Source organism: Colletotrichum spaethianum (assembly GCF_022836535.1).
Source record: "Colletotrichum spaethianum MAFF 239500 DNA, contig68, whole genome shotgun sequence".
Lineage (NCBI taxonomy): Eukaryota > Fungi > Ascomycota > Sordariomycetes > Glomerellales > Glomerellaceae > Colletotrichum > Colletotrichum spaethianum.
Window position 1 is genome coordinate 14552 of NW_026054838.1, and position 17779 is coordinate 32330.

Sequence of the window (17779 nt, forward strand, 5' to 3'; positions counted from 1 at the left end):
GTTTGCTTCTACAACAGAGCTACAACGCAGACCATGCTTAGAGAACAGACATGCCCTCCTACAATGCAGCGCGTAGCCGGTTATATTAGCTTCAAGAAGGATTGCGATACACAATGGAATATTGGCGACGTTGCATGCATATTACGGCCGTTTGAGTCACTTCACCGGGACGGCGAGCAAGATTAGGTATAGCGGGGGTTCGCGATTCAATCCTAGCGCCACTTGACCAATCCAAGCCTGCATGCAGCTATTAAGCCAACTCCTGGACAAGGAGGCTGAAAGATATAAAAGCATAAAGGTAAACGCCGAAATCGTAAGCTTTATTTGGAGACCGCCGAAAAAAGCCATCGACAAGAGAGCTGACACATTGGTTTTTCTTTTCCGACCTCAGATTTGGGAGGACACACACACTCCGAGGAGACATGAATCCTGTCAACACCAAACCTTACCACCTTCCACCTGACGCAACTTGGCTGAGTAAGTAGAATCTTTTCAATTTTCTTGAGAAGGAATTTGATACTGATATCTTTCCAGTTACCGGTTGCTCTTCGGGGATTGGTAAAGCCTTGGCTATGTTGATTGCCAACAAATCAGGACATCGCTTAATCGCTACGGCTCGGAATCCCTCTGACCTCGCGTACCTCTCTGATGACAACAAGAATATCCTGAAACTTGCTCTCGACGTAACCTCCGTGACTTCTGTCAACAGTGTCTTCAACGCAGCTAAGGAGCATTTTGGCAAAGACTTCCATCTTAACGTCGTGGTCAATAATGCAGGATATTCACTCTCAGGCGACACCGAGTCAGCCACCGAGGAGCAGACTCATCAACAGATCGAGACCCTCTTCTTTGGTACCGCTCGTGTAACGACGCGAGCTATTGCGAATATGCGTCAGTCTGAGAACCATCGAGGCGGCATCATCTTTAATATCTCGTCCCTTGCCGGGCAATGTGCTTTTCCCGGACATGCTTACTACCATGCCGGGAAGTGGGCCGTCGAAGGGTGGACAGAGTCGGTGGCAAAGGAGATGCATCCCGAGTGGAACAGTGAGGTTCTCTGATGTACGTGAGCTCAGTTCATCGATTGACCAATACGTTGCAGTCAACTTTTGCATCGCAGAGCCGAGTGGTGTCAAAACCAACTTCGAAGGTCATAGTAAGGCTCATACCGTACCTCATCCGGCCTACGCAGGGCCCGATATGCCTGCTCGCGTGCTCGAGAAGTATGTGGAAATGGGTATCAAGTCGGGCACCCTGACTGAGCCGTCGGCGATCGCGGCGGCAATCTACAATATTGCCAGTTGTGGTGAGCGCGTTCCCTTACGCGTTCCTCTCGGCGGACCCGCTTGGAACTTCATCAAGCAGAAGCTTGAACTCGGATTGGTGGACCTTGAAAATGTCAAAGGCATTAGTCTGAGTGTTCAAAAGAATTTGGGTGAAGGCAAATAAGTACACAATGCCCTTCCAACAAGCTGATTAGGGGTGACAGGATGCCATTTGCAAACAAACATGCAACTTTCTCCAATTCACTGCTTTTTACATTATAGGCTAGTCATCATATTCTCACCACGGACGATCTTGTTTTGGGTGAATGTAGAGAATAGCTGAATCTGGGCAACAAAAACCAATCTGATTGCCCAAAAATCTGACTGTGCAAGCCTTGTGCCTAAGAATATTACCATGTAGCTGAATCTTTGCCAGTATGAACAAATCGATTTTACCAGGATCATCCCAAGCACAGTGATTATAAGCATGACCAGCAATACTGGGCCCATTGCGGACATTGAACCACTTGCAGTTCAGTATATTGACTCATGGGTGTACATATTGTCTATTTGTGTTTTTGTAGGGTGTCAATAGTCCTTCAGTAATCGCCTGCAGGGCGACTACCATCGGGTGGCATGAAACCTCCCCCTTTCTACAAGGAATAGCTCTTACTTTTTCGGGACCCGACTAATGTCGCTTTTACTACTCCGTCAGTGCCCGCGAAAAAAAACCCACAAAAAACCAGGCTTTGATTAGTCTCCTCCTACGTCCTGCCAACCTCAACCGTGTATTCATTGGTGACCTGTATTCCCCTGTTGTACTGCGTCCAATCATCGGAACTGTGGTCGTCGGCAAAGGCAGTCGTTTGATTCTTGCCTCCTTTCAGGTTGACAATGTGTTCTTGGCTTCCGACAGATGTATCGTCCAGCTTTTGATGGCTTCCCTTGATACGCGACATTTGGTGTGTACCGCCACTCCCACCAAAAGTCACTAGTCCAGTAGGGTTACTGGTGTTCGAGGAACCCTTTTTGCGACTAGGGAAAAGCGGTTTGATCGACGGGGCGTTCGTACAAATGATAGCGACGGCCTGCATAGGAAGTGGTTAGTAATTGTCTAGCAATGTGATTCGCACCGTAGCTTACCGTTTCACGGATAGACCAGTTCAGCCCCAAGTCAAGTCGTTCAGGCGTGTGCAAGCATATGATGCATCGAAGTAAAGTGCAAATGATGATAAAGAAACCTGCGCAGAACATGAGGCCGAATGCCAGCTTTCTGGTAGCCTATGTTAGCATTGGAAGCTGGAAAAGGAAAGAGAAAACAGAAAGGAGTTCGTCCAGCATAGCGACTTACTTCTTCAGTGTGGTTTGGAGTCTCCATAACAACGGGATGGGAATATACATAATCATAATGTCGGTTCTGCGAGTGTTCAGTGAGCATGAACACTAAATTTCTGGCAAGGAGCAAGACTTACGCTACATTCGTCGAAACCAGAGCATAGTACTTCGAAGTGTTCTGCGAACAGTCATCTGGGCACCATCAGAAACCACAACTGGCCAACAAATGACACGACACTGAATCTTCTTCTGCTTACCTCCCGGATATGGGTACACTTGCCACAGCTTGTGCATTGGTCGACAATGACCAGTGATGACAGCGATAGTTGCCAAATAAGCAGCAACTGTCACGATAGACACCACTTTGACAAGACGCTCTTCCGGTAGGGTTTTGCTGCGGACTTCGTAATCAGTACCTCTGTTGACTACGGCCATTAGGGATTGTTCAAAGTTGGTCTTACGTGACTCTTGAAAAAAAGAAGAGCATGATGCCCTTTAAACTCCAGATCATGCTAACGTAAACGTACCAGGCAGCAAATAGCCACTTTGCTCCAGTTTCGTGACTTTCATATTCCTCCGGCGTCAATGCCAGGGCAACCTCGTTTGTCATTCCGGTAATGCTTCCTTTCTCAACTATAAAGATACCTGTTAATGACCCGATGCTGGTCAAAGATGAATAGCAGTATGAGCTTCACCAATGATTTGACACATCATCACCTCAAGCTTTGTCAAGGCCGTTAGCGGAGCTGGGTTCGAAGCAGCAAAATCCAAAGGCCTCTCAGGAACAACTTACTGTGAAGAAAATAATTGCTGCAACCGCTAAGTAATCATCTCCTTGCCATTTCCAGCCTACCACCCTGCTGCACCTGGTGAAGATGCGAGTAGATAGAACCAGAATCCCTATAGCATACTCAACCCACATCTCAGTAACTGCTGGCCAAAGAGCTTCGGGCACCATCTTCGTGGCTGTCGTGAGTCTGTGGACGACAACACTCTTGAATAGATGTAAAAAAACATAAAAGCAGAAAAGAAGATCTGAATTATAACTCGACTCTGGCCAACAACGCAGGCGATGTTCGTAGTTTCAGGAAAAGGGAAGCTCACGTTTAAGACGTTTGATTGCGTGAAGTTTGGAGACCTTCCTGGCTAGTAGAGCCGATACAGTTTATCCAAGCCTCCACCGGCAGTTGGACATGAACCAAGGCCCCAGTTAAGTTCCTGGAGAGAGGCGAATTTTATCGGGATACCGGCTACCTGATGCGGACTAACGTTGTAATCAAGGCCACAGACAGTTGTCTCAGGGGCTCAGAGAGACAACATTGATCCAAAATGCTGATTCGGGAGAGAGAAGAAAACCCTCCTTTCCTGCTTCTGTTCACGGCCGTTCAAGGTTCAAGTAAATTAAGAGGATTCACGCTGTCAAGATCGGCAAATACTCTGACTAATTCGTAATTTCTGCTCATTGCCCATGACTTAGCATGCTTGACATCAGTCCACCCAAGACAATACTAAACTACATGTACTATGCTCATACTGCGGGGAGTCCTGAGGCATCAATGTGTGATCATGGACACATAACTGCACAATGTCTACGACTGTCCGATGTTTGAAAGTATCGCTTGAGTTTGGATCTCCGCGTCAAGAGCGCCTATACAGCGACAAGCGGTTTATTTGATAGTGTTACAAGACGTCGAGCCATTTGGGTCCTGTTCACTTTTCCAATAAAAAAGCACCATTCTTTCTATAGTAAGACAAATCTCTCTCTTCGTGTTTTGTGCGCTTGACCTCTATGGACTGGTTCGGCCCCACCAAGATTGGAGGCATGGTTATTTGCCTCATCCGGGGAGTTGGGCCGGCAGGCAACTGCAACCCTTCCAAACTTTAATTATGCGAACTGACTCAGTCTCGCTGCCCAAGCTGAAGATTTCTCAGTGATTGCGAATGTATAGTGCCTGATTGAGCAAAAAAATTCTTACGCGTAAATACAGGATGAACATTAGAAGGGGCAGCAAGGATCAGTCTCCTACACGTACAAAATACAAGAACTATGTCTCTCCAGTTCACTTAATGCAGACATCATCGCCTATCACAGTGCAAAGATCATTTTCATACGAAGCCGCAATTAAAAGAGCCCACAGGACAGAATATCGTTCAATGTTACGGATAGAAATTGAAATGGGGAACAGGTAGGTAACCGGCAGATTACTACCACTCGATGGGACTCGACTCGATGGGCGTATCAAAGAAAGTTGGCAGTTTGGCCGTTTCTACATTTTCCGTCGAAAACGCGGGATGATTGTCGTAGGCGAGGAATCCTGTTCCATCGTAACACCCCACATACTCCGCGTCCATCTCCTGTCCCTTCAGCACCGCCACGTCAACCCAGAGCAAGAGATCGCCTCCCTCCATAACTCCACCAGGCCCGTATGCCGCAAAGAAGCCTCGTCTAAGCTTGACGTGGACCTTATCTGTCCGGCCGATGTGCTCCATCTTTGACAGGTCTAGCCAGAAAAGAAGCTGAGCTTGACGGATGTAGTCCAGCCCGGGAAAGATCCCGTGCCCATTGGTGGCCGTTCCGTTGGTGTCATTGATCAAGGCACCGTTTGTTGCGCTGTTCGTTGCTCCAGGCTGCTTCTCGCCAGCAAAAGCATGACAAGCTCTGGCAGAAAGCATTCCCTTTGCCGGGCCAGCAGTGACAACGTTGGTAACCCATTGCTTCGTCAAGCCATCAAAATTTTCATTCCAGTGGCTCCGCTCGTTGTCGTTCATGGCGCTGTAGTCCTGGCCCTCGACAACGAAACAGATATTGTCGGGGAACCTGGATACTCTAATCCTACCGGGTCTGACCTTTTCTGCGAGCTGTCTCGGCTGAGGCACCTCCGGCAGCGGGGACTCAAACTTGTCTTCGGGCGACTCAGGGGTTAAGCGCGAGCGGTAAGCACCCCAGTATCCCGTCTTCTCGGTAAGGGGGATGGGCTCTCCACAGTGGCCAAATCCGGAAGGTATCGGCTTGTTGGTTTCGTACATCGATCTGGTGGCAGGCAAGCTCACCGTTTCTCTCCAGAAGCCAGCGTTTCCCGGAAGAGAACTCCAGAAGGTGGAGGTTTCCGGACTTTCCCACCATGCCTTGAATGCCTGGGGCGATTTCCAGTAGCTCATCCAGATCTTGGAAGGCAGATCATTTTGCTCGAGCTCCTCGACATGAATCGCAGCGGCCTTGATGAGACCATCAAACTTATTGATGAGGGAGAGTTTCTCCGGCGATGGCGAGTCGGCGTGATATTGACACCCGAATAGTGACACAGTAAAATGATGAGCTGTGGGAAAGCGAGAGCGAAGCATGATGACAGTTGTACAAAAGTCATAGACTGGTGGCAAGAGGAGGGTGTAGGCGCTTGTGCAATCAGATGTTGGCCCTCTAGGCTTTTATAACGTTATAATCTAATCGTCTCCTGCCCGCAGATGAGAGGGAGTCGTTGGCAATGAAGATTATCTGTCTGGATAACTGGGAGATCCATTTACCTCAAACAACCCTGCCTGAAGACCCTGACTGTAGTCCGGAATGGGGTAAACATCTTGCCATTTACAAGGTGGTGCTCTTGGTGGAGAGAGTCGGCACGGAAGAGGGGGCGGAAAAGCTAGCCTAGGTCCTGAACGGCTCACCGCTGATCACCACCAGTGCAATATCTTCAAATGAGAGGTCAAGATGCGGGTCTGCTTGGACTTGCTAACTTAGTATTCGTTAAAACGGTAACAACTTCCAGTGCGCATTTTATCCCAGGGATGGGCCTCAGCTCCTTCTCCATGCAACCAGCATGATACGGGGCGGGCCTGAGTCAGCGGGAAATCACCCTCGAGTTAATATTGTTGTGCATGTGTGATTTAAATCAGGCTTGGGCACCGTTTGGTAAGTGGGATAGCCCTGCGAGACCTCGTGTTTAATGATCAAAGTCGTCGTTGACCAAGCCATGCAACAACTCACTGACCCGGATTGCGCTCGCTACAATGTCTTTCGCTGATCCAATAGCAGCGCTGAACCCTGGTAGAAAACAAAGTTTTGATGACCGAAGTCAAAAAGCGGCTATAGGCCACCATTAAATTTTATACTTATGCAAATTGACATGGTAATACTACATTAATTCAGAAATCTTTCGAGTGGTTCTTAGAAGTGCAGAGTATGACCTTTCATCATTGTCTTGCCAAGATCAGTCCCAAGGCATCATTAACGATGGTGGGAATAACATTGAGTAACTGTAAGTCATGATAAGAATGTGCTGGTTTGATCATTGATACTAAGAGAGCTACGTCGCACATCTGTTTGTGGTTTAACATGAAGATTTGACAAGAACGAGGACGGTGTCAATTGTCATAGATGGGCACGATAGCTCCCAAATTGTGCTTGGTGATGATGGAATATGAAATCATGTGACCAACCTCATTATACAAACATAGTTTGGCATTCCAATGTCTAGACCTGGTGTCGATCCGCTACAAATAAGTGACTATTGCCGCCAGCTCCGAGTTAGGTAGCATCGGATAAATGAACTATTGACTCGGGGAAGTAGAATGACCCGATGCGCTTTGGTCAGAAGCGGAACATATCCACATCAGACCGAAAACGTCGCAACTTTTCCCCACGATGACTTTAAGTTTATAAATTAATACCATGAATAAGCTTGCCTGTTCTTTATTCTATTTCGCATTCTACAGTGCTGCGATACTTTATCCGCTGTCTGCTTCTGCCCCTTCACGATGTCGTTGTGCTACTCGCCCGGCAAATATTATAGGCTGTTCTCTTTGTCAGCTCCGTAGCAACTGCCAGAAAATCTGTTCACGTGTCATTTCTATAACTTGAATTGTGTAAGACACTCTGTCTAAGTAAGAAGCTCTTGAGTTACAAATCCTCTTGAACTGACAGCCAATATAACATGCCCTCAGTTGATATTTACTTATCTAATCGTAACTGCTTGGAAAGATTGATATTTGAATAGAATCTTCGGTGTTCCTCGATTCAGCGTTGTGCTTTTGCGTCAAAGGCATTGATCTTATACAAAGGACGTGGTTAGATGTCTGACACTTCTGCAATCATATCGGTTTGATGAAAATGACATCTGATTGGGTAGGTGATAGGATCCCATGACATAAGACCACACATGTGTGAGTACGTATGGGGTCTTGTGCCGGCATGAAGGTGAAGTACTGGTGCCCGCTCTTGACTTTTGCGAAGAAGTTGGCTGCACTGTCGTTGTTACAAGCTTTCTTCACGATGCTTCTTACCTTGTTGAGGTCGCGGTCACATTGACGGTGGTAAATGTTGCTATGTCGCTTAAAGTTTTCCTGGCGGTGAATATCAGTATGGGAATCTTTGCGGGCAATTCAAAAGGTTTGGCCTCATGGATTGTACTGATTGCAGTCCAAGAAAACGGTAATCTTGCCTTTGCTCGAACGAATCATGAAGAAAAACCCATTGTAACCTACTTATGGATCTAATGAGATGACGACCGAGGGTCTCGGGAACTCCGTTTCTTGAACAAGGAAGAATTTTGGATGCTGCGGGACTCGGAAAGACACGGAGCGGTTACGATAACCTCTTGCTAAGGGTAGTGATCTACCACAGGCTTGTTGATTACAGATACAAGGAATAGACAAACTTGCGCATTATTGGTAATGAATGAAAGGAGGCAATGATACGGGGTAGCACGTTTAATTTGACGAGGATAGAGAGGATTTTCCAAAAGGCTTCTGAGACTGTGTTTGTCCTGTAAAACAAGGACCACGAGACAAATACCAGCATTAAGTATCATGGGCAGAACAAAGTCGCAGTAAGTGAAGATATAGTGAACACAAAGTCAGACCTTGAGTCCGAGTTGATTCAATGTTCGCGTCATTGGTCATTATCCCGAGTATTTAGCCCAGCCTGCTTGCACGACACCAGAGCGGCAGGTTATTCGGCCGCTCATCCGAGACTCAAGCGGTAATACACTCTGTTGTTCAATTGTAACTGCTCCACTCACCTACTCGCCTAGTCATGGCTGCTTTTGATGCGTTCGGGCAATGCCTGAGGTGAGCTCAGGTGAGCACCGGGTGAACAGGTATTACTAGAAGATTTTTATATTGGTTAACTATTATTTATATAATTACTAAAAGTCTACCTAAGCCAGGTTCCAGAATATCCATAACAGATCTGTCAACCGATTGGGATGAGCCTGTATATTCTTGCGGAAGGTCTCGTGGATTGGGCCGGCGTAGCCGCTCCAGTCAAAGTCGACGGCACGGTCGGGGAGTTTGACCATGGTTTCAATGCTGCGAGGGCGACGAAACTAGAGGCCAACGTGAAACATGAGGGAAAGAGGATGTCGATTGGTGTCAAATTAACTTTGTCGTAAGTGCTTTGGGTTGTTGGTACCAGCCACAAGATGAGCGAAGTACAAAATAAAGTCTTTGGCTCGCGTGCGTCATCGCAACAATCAATTTCTGCCGCAGCCTCCGACTTTCGGGAGGAGTTTCTGGGCAAACAGGCCGCCCCGTGCTTCACCGTGGTGAGCAAAAGCCGGAGGGAAGATTCTTATTGGTGAGTGGCCGTTCCAAAGGCAAAGCTATAAGAGGGAACATAGTCACCTTGCAGCAATTGCTTCTTCAAAATTCATCCATCCATTACATTGAAACGTGTTTGTACCTCGCAGGCACCGTAGGTCATAAAGCGGTCATGACGGTTGTGTCCATGAGTATGTCTCGGCAGAACATGGGGATGAAGAAGCGACCCTGACAATCAAGGTGAAGTGTGGCCTCGACGTCAATCAGTCACAAGCGCAAGTGAAAGCGACGTAGTATCTATACAACATATGGAACACCACCCTCTACCTCTCGCTCCTCGCCCCTTTGTGTTCCTCGCTTATCCACAAAAACTAAACCAATGGTCCCCGACAAACGTCGAGTCCAAGTGTGTGCCGAGAAGGGTCTACTGTTGGTGGATGATGGTCGTGTCGTCGTGTCGTCGTGTGCACTGGGACGGAAAGGTCTAGGGTGGAGGTTATAGAGAACGAAAGGTTAGACATGGAGGTTTTGTAGGCTCGTCAAATCATCATGTACCCTCGTGGTGGCAGGTCAGCTTCTTTATGCCCTTTGCCTCACCATCCCCCACGAATAATTGACACGGGATGTCACAAGACGAGACAGGTCGTTGGAATGGAGCTGGGAAGGTGTGATCATTCAGAGTGGGAGACAGGCAGCGAAAGAATCAGTTGTCACCTTCCCCGGATGCGCAGGAAGCTGTAACTTTCTGGGAAAAGCTACACGAAAGTGCGTAGCAGGCTGTTAAGGACACTTGGCCCGCCTTCCCAGACAGGACCTCCGCTACCGAAGCATGGCGGTTGATTTTCTAGGTCGGGCGGGATGACCACTGTTGCTACTTTCAGACAGACATCGTCACGAGCAACAATTACGTCACTTCATCCCCAGCGACACCGTATGCCTCGTATCTGCTAAGCCGCATAAGTTGGGAAGGATTTCTCCTGCTTTTGTTAAGAGTCTTCCATAGCCCCTGCTGTTTACGTGCGGAAACCTAAGCATTATTCCAATAAACGATATGACTTGCTGCCCCGGAATCGTGACGAGGTCGCAAAAAGGAGTTAGATTGCGTATCTTACTCGATAAATTGATTCCTAGAGTTCTTGTCTACGCGCGCTGCCCATCCAAGGCGATTTAAGTATCAAGGCAGGCCCACCATAACATAGCCAGCCACAGGCCGGGTCAGCCCGTCCCTATAAAATAGATGAAAGCGTAGGCCTCAAGACTGCGTTGAAAGGCAGGCAACCTTGTGACAAAAATGGCAAAACGTAGACCAAAGATGACTTAAATGCCTAGCAAGAGAAGCTTCACAAGACAGATGCTACGGTTGGAACTCAATATGCAGTCTTGGTTGTTGGGTTCGATCCCCAAGAATTCCGGGATGCGTGACGAAGCCAGTATCCATCTCAGGAGGACGAGAATGGTTTGTGTAGGAAAGTGTGAGATAATGGTGCGTGCGAGTGAAATGATCATATGTGCGAAAAAGGTGCCGGGAAAACTCCTAGGGAAGTGATGCGTCGCCACGACCATTCCAAGCTACCGATGCGGCAGATCAGCTCGCCGATGGTCATGTTGGCCAAAAAATCCATCGTTAGGTAGTCTCGATACAGTCTGGTGAGAGGTGCAAGGTAACAGGCTAGCGGGATGTTCCTGATTTGGTTGGATATCGACTTTGGTAAGTGCTAGGCCCCAAGGGATTAGAATCCTAATCTAGAAATTTATAAACACATAAGCTGCCCCTAGAACCTTCCTGAAGAGGGGGCCTCGTTCTCTGGCTTGCTTTTTTTTACATGGGCTAGAGTTACTAAGGTCCTTACTACCCTATTGGTCGTGAAGGATATTTTGTGGAAGAGTTTAGCCTAGAGGATTAGTAATCCAAGCTCTGAATGAACTCTTAACGTGTTAAGTGCTAGGTGATGCACTTTTACTGCCTCGAACGTTGGGTCTCTGACTCGTCTGTATGGCTGAGCAAAAGTATACTTATGGTCTTGCTAATCGTACCTTGTGGGATCCAGTGCCCATGTACATCACTTTGAGACACCACTTGCCGGATGCATAGAAGAGACTACTTTTCTTGCCTCCTCATTCCCATACTTTTTAGGATGTGACATATGGCTGTTGGCTGCCCACTGCCAGGATCCAGATTCTAGAATGGGAAGCCACCACTTAGCTGGCCACTCCTAGGATCGGTTTCAGGCCAAGCCTCCCGACCAGATTTCCTAGGCGACAGGGATGGGACTTACTGTCTATTCCCAGGATATAGACTGGGATTGAACAAGGATCCAGATTTCCTGGGGTGTTGACTGGCCAGGATCATTTCTAGGACGAGAAGAAAGGGCCGTGGGAAGACGCCACAGGGCTGGGATAAGGCCGATAGACTGCTGAAAGACCTTCAAATAGACAATTCTACCTGTTCCAGTATGCTCATATCTCGTCACAAGGCTTGCTATCCTACTCCCCGCTCTATCCATCCTCCAAGGGTGTTTCATTGAGTTATTTTCTTCTTATCTCGGAATGTAAAGCCAGTGAAGTGACTCATGGAGTACATCAACTGTCGACAATTGGCGTTCTTAGGTCTTTTATGGTCGCAAATCAGCATGTAATTTTGTGATGAGTCATATTCGCAAATTATAGATATTGTCACAACTCAAACTCATTTAATGGGAATTTCTGAATTGGGTATCTCTAAAAACCATATTAAACTCAAAAAGTCAACCGTGCCAAGCCCTTTGGGGCTATCAACGTTAACTATAACTAACCAATCTCGAGAAAATTCCACCGTGACCAACGCCATCGCTATGCTTCCATCCCTCCCCATACTATTAGCTGAAGCCGATTTGCCAAGTCTGACCAACATAGACCCAATTAGAATTCATCGGGGACCGTGCCGGTCAGCTTAGGGTCAGCGAACTCAAGCTCGTCATCAGAGTCGAGCTGAACTTTGCAGAGGTCGTTAGCTCCTAGGTAAACTTATTCAATGCCGAGCAACTGCAACTAATTGTGACGTACTATAGCCGCTATCTGTGAGCTTATTCGCGACAGAGATAAACGCCTCGCCCATGAGGCGAACGTGCTTGACTTCCGCTGATCGAATTTGATCAACGAAGTCGAACTCAGCGCGGTTCAGGCAGATGCGCTTCGGTCCACGGTCAACGACAAGAGTAGGATCAGAAGACGCCGCACATTTGCGATCAGCTTTGCTCAGCTTTAGAGATGTACCCTTGACAGACGTCGAGGAAGCAGAGGCAGGAGTGTCCTCATCGTCCTTGTCAAAGACTATGAAGTGTTACTGAGACTGCAGTGTTGAGCGACAGTGAGCAAAACTTACCAAAGCTGCAGCGGGAGGCGGCGGGCGAGATGAAGCAGCAACCTCAAGCTCCGTTGTGTTCTCCAAGCACAACATAGGTCAAGAAATAGCCCCGACCAACACGCTTGGATTTGGGATCGCACTTGGTGCAGGGCGAGCAAACTTAATCACCGAAAACCTAATCAGGATTGCATCAAGGTTATGCTGACGCTTTGTATCGATGATCATCTGGCGTTGATCATCGAGCGTTGAACACCGGTGATCACAATAGGGCGAAGATCGAGCAACTGCTTGTGCTTTGGAAGAAATGGATGGAATGGATAGAAAAAATGTAATGGATATGAGAAATTCAGATCCAGGAACGGATGTGACATTTTGGTGCTTGACCGCTTGCTTGCTATTTGCAGAACAAGATAGGGGTTAGTGCTTGCTAACCTTGCATAGCCACTCTTGGCAAAGACTCCTATTTGTTGAAAACTGTGACTTTATACCGGCTAACTAGGGGACATATTACACGTTACTGTTAACAAAACCCATGTTTCAAAGATTCGGAACCTGTAAAGATGCCTGGCTCCCTGCTCACCTACTCACCCTGATCGCGCGACCTTAGGGCGGCTGGTGATCCGGCCGCACCTGAACGACAGAGTGGCGATTCAATAATCCAAGTTTTGTGTTCTTCGTCGAGTAGCTGAAATGAGCTATTCTTAAGCCCTTCCACCCATCCTTGCGACCACCATCGTGTTGGAAGGCTTTGTAGTATTATACAGAAGCATGTGAAAATGGCCAGTGACTCCTGCGAAGGATTTGGCTCTTGGAGTAGAGCGATGAAGTCGCCTCTATGATCGGAGACATTACTGATCCAAAAGAATGCATGGAGCATGTCCCTAGTTTCTGAAAACTCGGACAAAACTCTGAAGGTCAGGTCGAGCTCCTGGGCTGCGTGTAAGTAAATTGCTCGTTCTGAATCCGAGTAATTATCTTCAAGACGGCGTATCTGGTCAAGTAGAGTATTCAAGTAAGGGCCTTGTGAGACCTTTTCCCGACAATAGTACATCTCCATCATGTAGTTGAATATAGGATGTGTGAGGCTGCTACTGTAGTGGAGCGACTCGGACGCTAATGCGAAGTACCGTGAGCCTTTGAAGAAGACCATCCAGTCCGGGATATCCTCTTCGGTCTGATGCTCGCAGCCAAAAAAAGCATCTTTGGGATTCTCTGTCTGTGAGATGACTGCATAGATTGTGTCAGTAAAGTAGCACTTCGTTCAGTTAATTATTGCATCAACATACCGTAAAACATAATAAGAACAGAATGCAAAAAGAGATTCTCACGCATCTCAACATCTTCTACACAAGTCTCAGATTGAATGACTTTCTGGGCCTCCGTGGCTGCCACACTTTGATGGGTAAGCGCATGCTTGAAGAGTACTTCCTTCCGTTCTGGGGTGAGGAACCCCAGATGGACAGCAGATAGGGCAAGAATTGCCCGCATAACAAAGTCGCAGCGGAAGCCGACTTTTACTGCATTTCTGAGCCAAAAGGTTCGGAGCAAGGGACTACTTGTCAAAGAGTCGTACGTTGATATTGTCCAGTGATGAATAAGCTCCAGATCGAGCATACTCAAATCCAAAGACATGTCGGCAGGAATCGGACTAACAGGTCGCTCTGGCACCGGAGGCCCCACCGGCTTACTTGACGTTATCTCACATAGGATGTTTTGTTTAACACACTGGGTGCATTGCGGCCTCCGCTCATCACACTATCCGGGAAGACAAACGTTAGATGCCTTCCAAACCGCATATAGGGTAAGCTACTTGCTCAGCCAAGACGACTTACCTTGACCTTTCTTCTCTTGCATGGGGCGCAACCTGTGCGAACTTTCTTGTGAGGTTTCCTGGGCCAATGCCTCAACGTAGGTAGCCCTTCCATTATCCTATAAGTGTGCCCACCCAGATGGTACTTCAAGGGACCACCACGTGGATAAGGTGCATGGATGAGATGGCAAAGCCTGGGGTCCGTTACAGGCAGAGTGATGGATGCCAAGTGCCTGGAAAACTTTCCGAAATCTAAAGGAAGGCGGAAATGGGCAAATGAGAAACACTGTAAGAAAATTTCTATCCCGGAGAGGAGATCGCTTTGCGATACGGAGGTCGTGGGGAAGATTTCGTGTATCCTGAGTTGGAAAGGAGGTCCGTCGTCGCCGCTTCAGCCGCAGAGTGACCCGAGCGTAACACCGAAGGCCCCACTTCGCTCTCGCTGCGAGTCCGAAGTGGGACTACTCGATTGCAATTGGCGAAACACATGTTGGATATTCAACCCTGGCGGCGATAACATTGTGGACGAAAAACTGGTGCTGGCCTTGGACCATGAAGTCGATTTGCTAGCAGATCTTGTCACTTGGGCTTGATGGTTTTAAACAAATGAATGTCTGATCAGTAAAAGTCAAATGTGCTGCCGGATCTAATTCGTAGGTAAGTGTTCAGTTGTGTTCGTGTAGACGGAAAATCATCATTGGTCAATGGCAAGATCTTCACCGTGATATGGGATAGAGAAGCGGGTGTTTGGCCATTTCTGGTTTAGTACGGAGAATGGAAGAAGCCGGGGAGGTTGAGCCTATATCCTCGAACATTGTGACTTATGTGGACGTATCCCTAAATGTACATACCTAGGCGTTGTGACTTGTCCGTCTTTACCCATGGCTGGACCGTTTGGCATGGATATCAAGTGTGCTTGTGTTAAGCTAGGTACCCGCATATTCTTTCTCTTCTCGGTTGGACTGCATTGTCATGCAGAGTGCTTAAAGCCAGACTGCCGCACTGTCAGATTCTTTAAAGATGCCACACCACACTTCTTCCCTATTCAGATACTTTTCCCTTCAAAAGCAAACGATCTCGGCCCAAGCAATGTTCAGAATTTTATCTGCCCAACATACTCGATCTCTGGGATTTGGTATAAGAGTTCAAATCCGCGTTAATTCAATACGAAGCATCGCCACAACCAATCCCGCCTCTCGTAGTCAGAGTGTTTTGTCACACAGAAAACATCGAGAGGTCGCGCTTGCCACCGAGGAAAAGCCTAAGTCTTTGGCCCAACATGTTGTGTGAGTACTTTCCTTCTCCCTTTACGTTTTTGCTTCCAAGACTGATCAGGCTAATGTCTGGTAAACAGAACAACGCTCGATATAATAGCAAACTGGGCACGCCAAGGATCGATGTACCCGATGACCTTCGGACTAGCATGCTGTGCTGTCGAAATGATGCACATTGCCGGGCCACGATACGATCAAGATCGATTTGGGTTTATGTTTCGAGCCTCGCCACGTCAGTCTGACGTTATGATAGTAGCTGGTACGCTGACCAACAAGATGGCGCCCGCGTTTCGTCAGGTATATGATCAAATGCCGGAGCCGAGATGGGTCATCAGCATGGGAAGCTGTGCCAACGGTGGGGGATATTACCATTACAGTTATTCTGTGGTTCGCGGTTGCGATCGGGTTGTCCCAGTCGATATATATGTCCCTGGCTGCCCGCCAACAGCTGAGGCATTGCTTTACGGAATGTTCCAACTTCAAAGAAAGATGCGCCAGGGAAGAAATTCACGGATGTGGTACCGCAAATGAGTTAGATTCTTATTCTGCTATCATTTTTTGGGAGCATCATCTCATGGACAGGTTTTTGATTTGGCCCTCCGCCGTGCCCCACCAATCGCTACCCTTACCCTTGTGACCCCTCTAAGTACGTAAGAGTCATAATGAGCAGAAACAATCTACCGAGCACGAAGCACGCTACTCGTGATGAGAATCTACCCTCTTGTATCTGGGGCGTTTATTCATCTTGCGAAGAGACTCTGGGAGGATGTGATGAGCTTGCATCACAGTAGACGTGTTTGTGCGACTGCATGGAAGCCCGGATTGCTTAGTAGTCTCTCCGAATCGAACCAAGCACCTGCCATGCAAATGAATTAGTTCATCTTCTAATTAGCCATGACTCCTTGTAATATATGGTACACTGATGTTTTTCAAGGCCTCTGCAAACAATGTAGCTCTTCCTTGATGACAACTCCCATAAGCTCAACTCCACCACTCAAGCCCTTTTCCACCAGTGGGTTGCATCAACCTGTTGATCAGATGTATATCGTTGGCGCTGAGATTTCAGCTGGGATCATTGTTTAGTTGGAATGGACTTTCTGAAGGTGATGATTTCGACATCGGAGACGAAAACAACACGATAACTGATGGTGACACAATCAAAATCAGGGATCCGTCTATCGAAGTGACTAGTATCAATTTTTACTCTAGAAACATGTCTGACGTTGGTTAAGGCACTAGGAAGCTTGGCGTGCGGATAAAAGAACAGAAATGAACGTCAGATTGAATTTGCGCTTTACGATCGAAGATAGACAAACAAGCGTTAGGGGTGTCAAGTGGCAGACTTTTCCATTTCGGATACAAAGCTGTCATGGAAGTAAAAAATCAATACAGAGTCTTGTAATGTTCGTTAGTCAGTTCATTGACTTTGGAAATAACTGATGTAATCCCCCGCTGTCTTTCAGCATCTCAACAGGTAATCGGTCTTGGACCAGGCGCTAAGTATGCCTTCCCGCCATTGTTCGGAGCACCTCCTGTTCCGTAGATGTTGATCAAAATTGACGGATCACTTTGTTGATAAGCTCCCGGGAAGCTGACTGTGGAGCTCGGCGAGAAGGTTCCAGTACCAGTGACCTTGATGTTCGCGCACGAGATGTAGAATTGGGCGCCTTTCTGCGAGTATGCCGAATGAAGAGCCAGCAGCTCAACGCGCAAAAGATATTCGCCAGGCGCGATGCATTGGGGTAGGTTAAAGTAGCTCCATCCACCGCTGTTGATCATCTTGTCAACAGCCCATTGGCCGGAACCAGTGTCCAAATTTTCTTCGGCGACCTTGAACCACTTGAGACCCGTGACGCCACTGCTTGAAGCGCTGGGTACCTTGGAAAGCCAGGCAGTGATCGGACCCTTGTGCGACTTGGCGATTGGGTTATCTGGGTCTCCGGGGAATTGAGCGCCGCCAACAACATGTTGCCACCAGGCACCTATCTTGTCGCCCGGCGCAACGGTAACGACTTCTTGAGAAGAGGTTGCCACCTTGCCGCAAATAATGTCTTGAGAGTTAACATCATCGGTTGGATTGTTCTGGTTAGGAGCTCGAAGACCTGCAAGAGAGCCGTATTCTTTTCCGTTCACTGACACTTTCTACATGACTATCGTCAGTCTCGTAATCAGACTCAAAAGTAACACTCACCTGAAAGATGCAGTGACCGTAAGCCAT

The 17779-nt window shown here is 47.7% G+C and overlaps 5 protein-coding genes across 5 annotated transcripts; 1 reads left to right on the plus strand and 4 right to left on the minus strand.

The window, feature by feature from the left end:
• Positions 1 to 572: 572 nt before the first annotated feature.
• ColSpa_12616 (putative oxidoreductase) lies at positions 573 to 1449 on the plus strand (the record flags this gene model as incomplete). The annotated part of the gene is made up of 2 exons (XM_049278828.1): positions 573 to 1047; positions 1103 to 1449. The coding sequence occupies 2 exons, from the start codon at positions 573 to 575 to the stop codon at positions 1447 to 1449; spliced, it is 822 nt and encodes a 273-aa protein (XP_049134785.1).
• Positions 1450 to 2029: 580 nt separating this feature from the next.
• ColSpa_12617 (uncharacterized protein) lies at positions 2030 to 3035 on the minus strand (the record flags this gene model as incomplete). Its single annotated transcript, XM_049278829.1, has 4 exons — positions 2030 to 2353; positions 2409 to 2546; positions 2738 to 2778; positions 2858 to 3035. The coding sequence occupies 4 exons, from the start codon at positions 3033 to 3035 to the stop codon at positions 2030 to 2032; spliced, it is 681 nt and encodes a 226-aa protein (XP_049134786.1).
• Positions 3036 to 4805: 1770 nt separating this feature from the next.
• Positions 4806 to 5942, minus strand: ColSpa_12618 (phenylacetaldoxime dehydratase; the record flags this gene model as incomplete). The annotated part of the gene is made up of 1 exon (XM_049278830.1): positions 4806 to 5942. One exon carries the CDS (start codon positions 5940 to 5942, stop codon positions 4806 to 4808), a length of 1137 nt encoding a protein of 378 aa, XP_049134787.1.
• A 6090-nt stretch (positions 5943 to 12032) lies between these two features.
• On the minus strand, positions 12033 to 12570 carry ColSpa_12619 (uncharacterized protein; the record flags this gene model as incomplete). Its single annotated transcript, XM_049278831.1, has 3 exons — positions 12033 to 12106; positions 12177 to 12432; positions 12496 to 12570. The coding sequence occupies 3 exons, from the start codon at positions 12568 to 12570 to the stop codon at positions 12033 to 12035; spliced, it is 405 nt and encodes a 134-aa protein (XP_049134788.1).
• Positions 12571 to 17028: 4458 nt separating this feature from the next.
• Positions 17029 to 17779, minus strand: ColSpa_12620 (putative endochitinase; the record flags this gene model as incomplete). The annotated part of the gene is made up of 2 exons (XM_049278832.1): positions 17029 to 17703; positions 17753 to 17779. 2 exons carry the CDS (start codon positions 17777 to 17779, stop codon positions 17029 to 17031), a joined length of 702 nt encoding a protein of 233 aa, XP_049134789.1.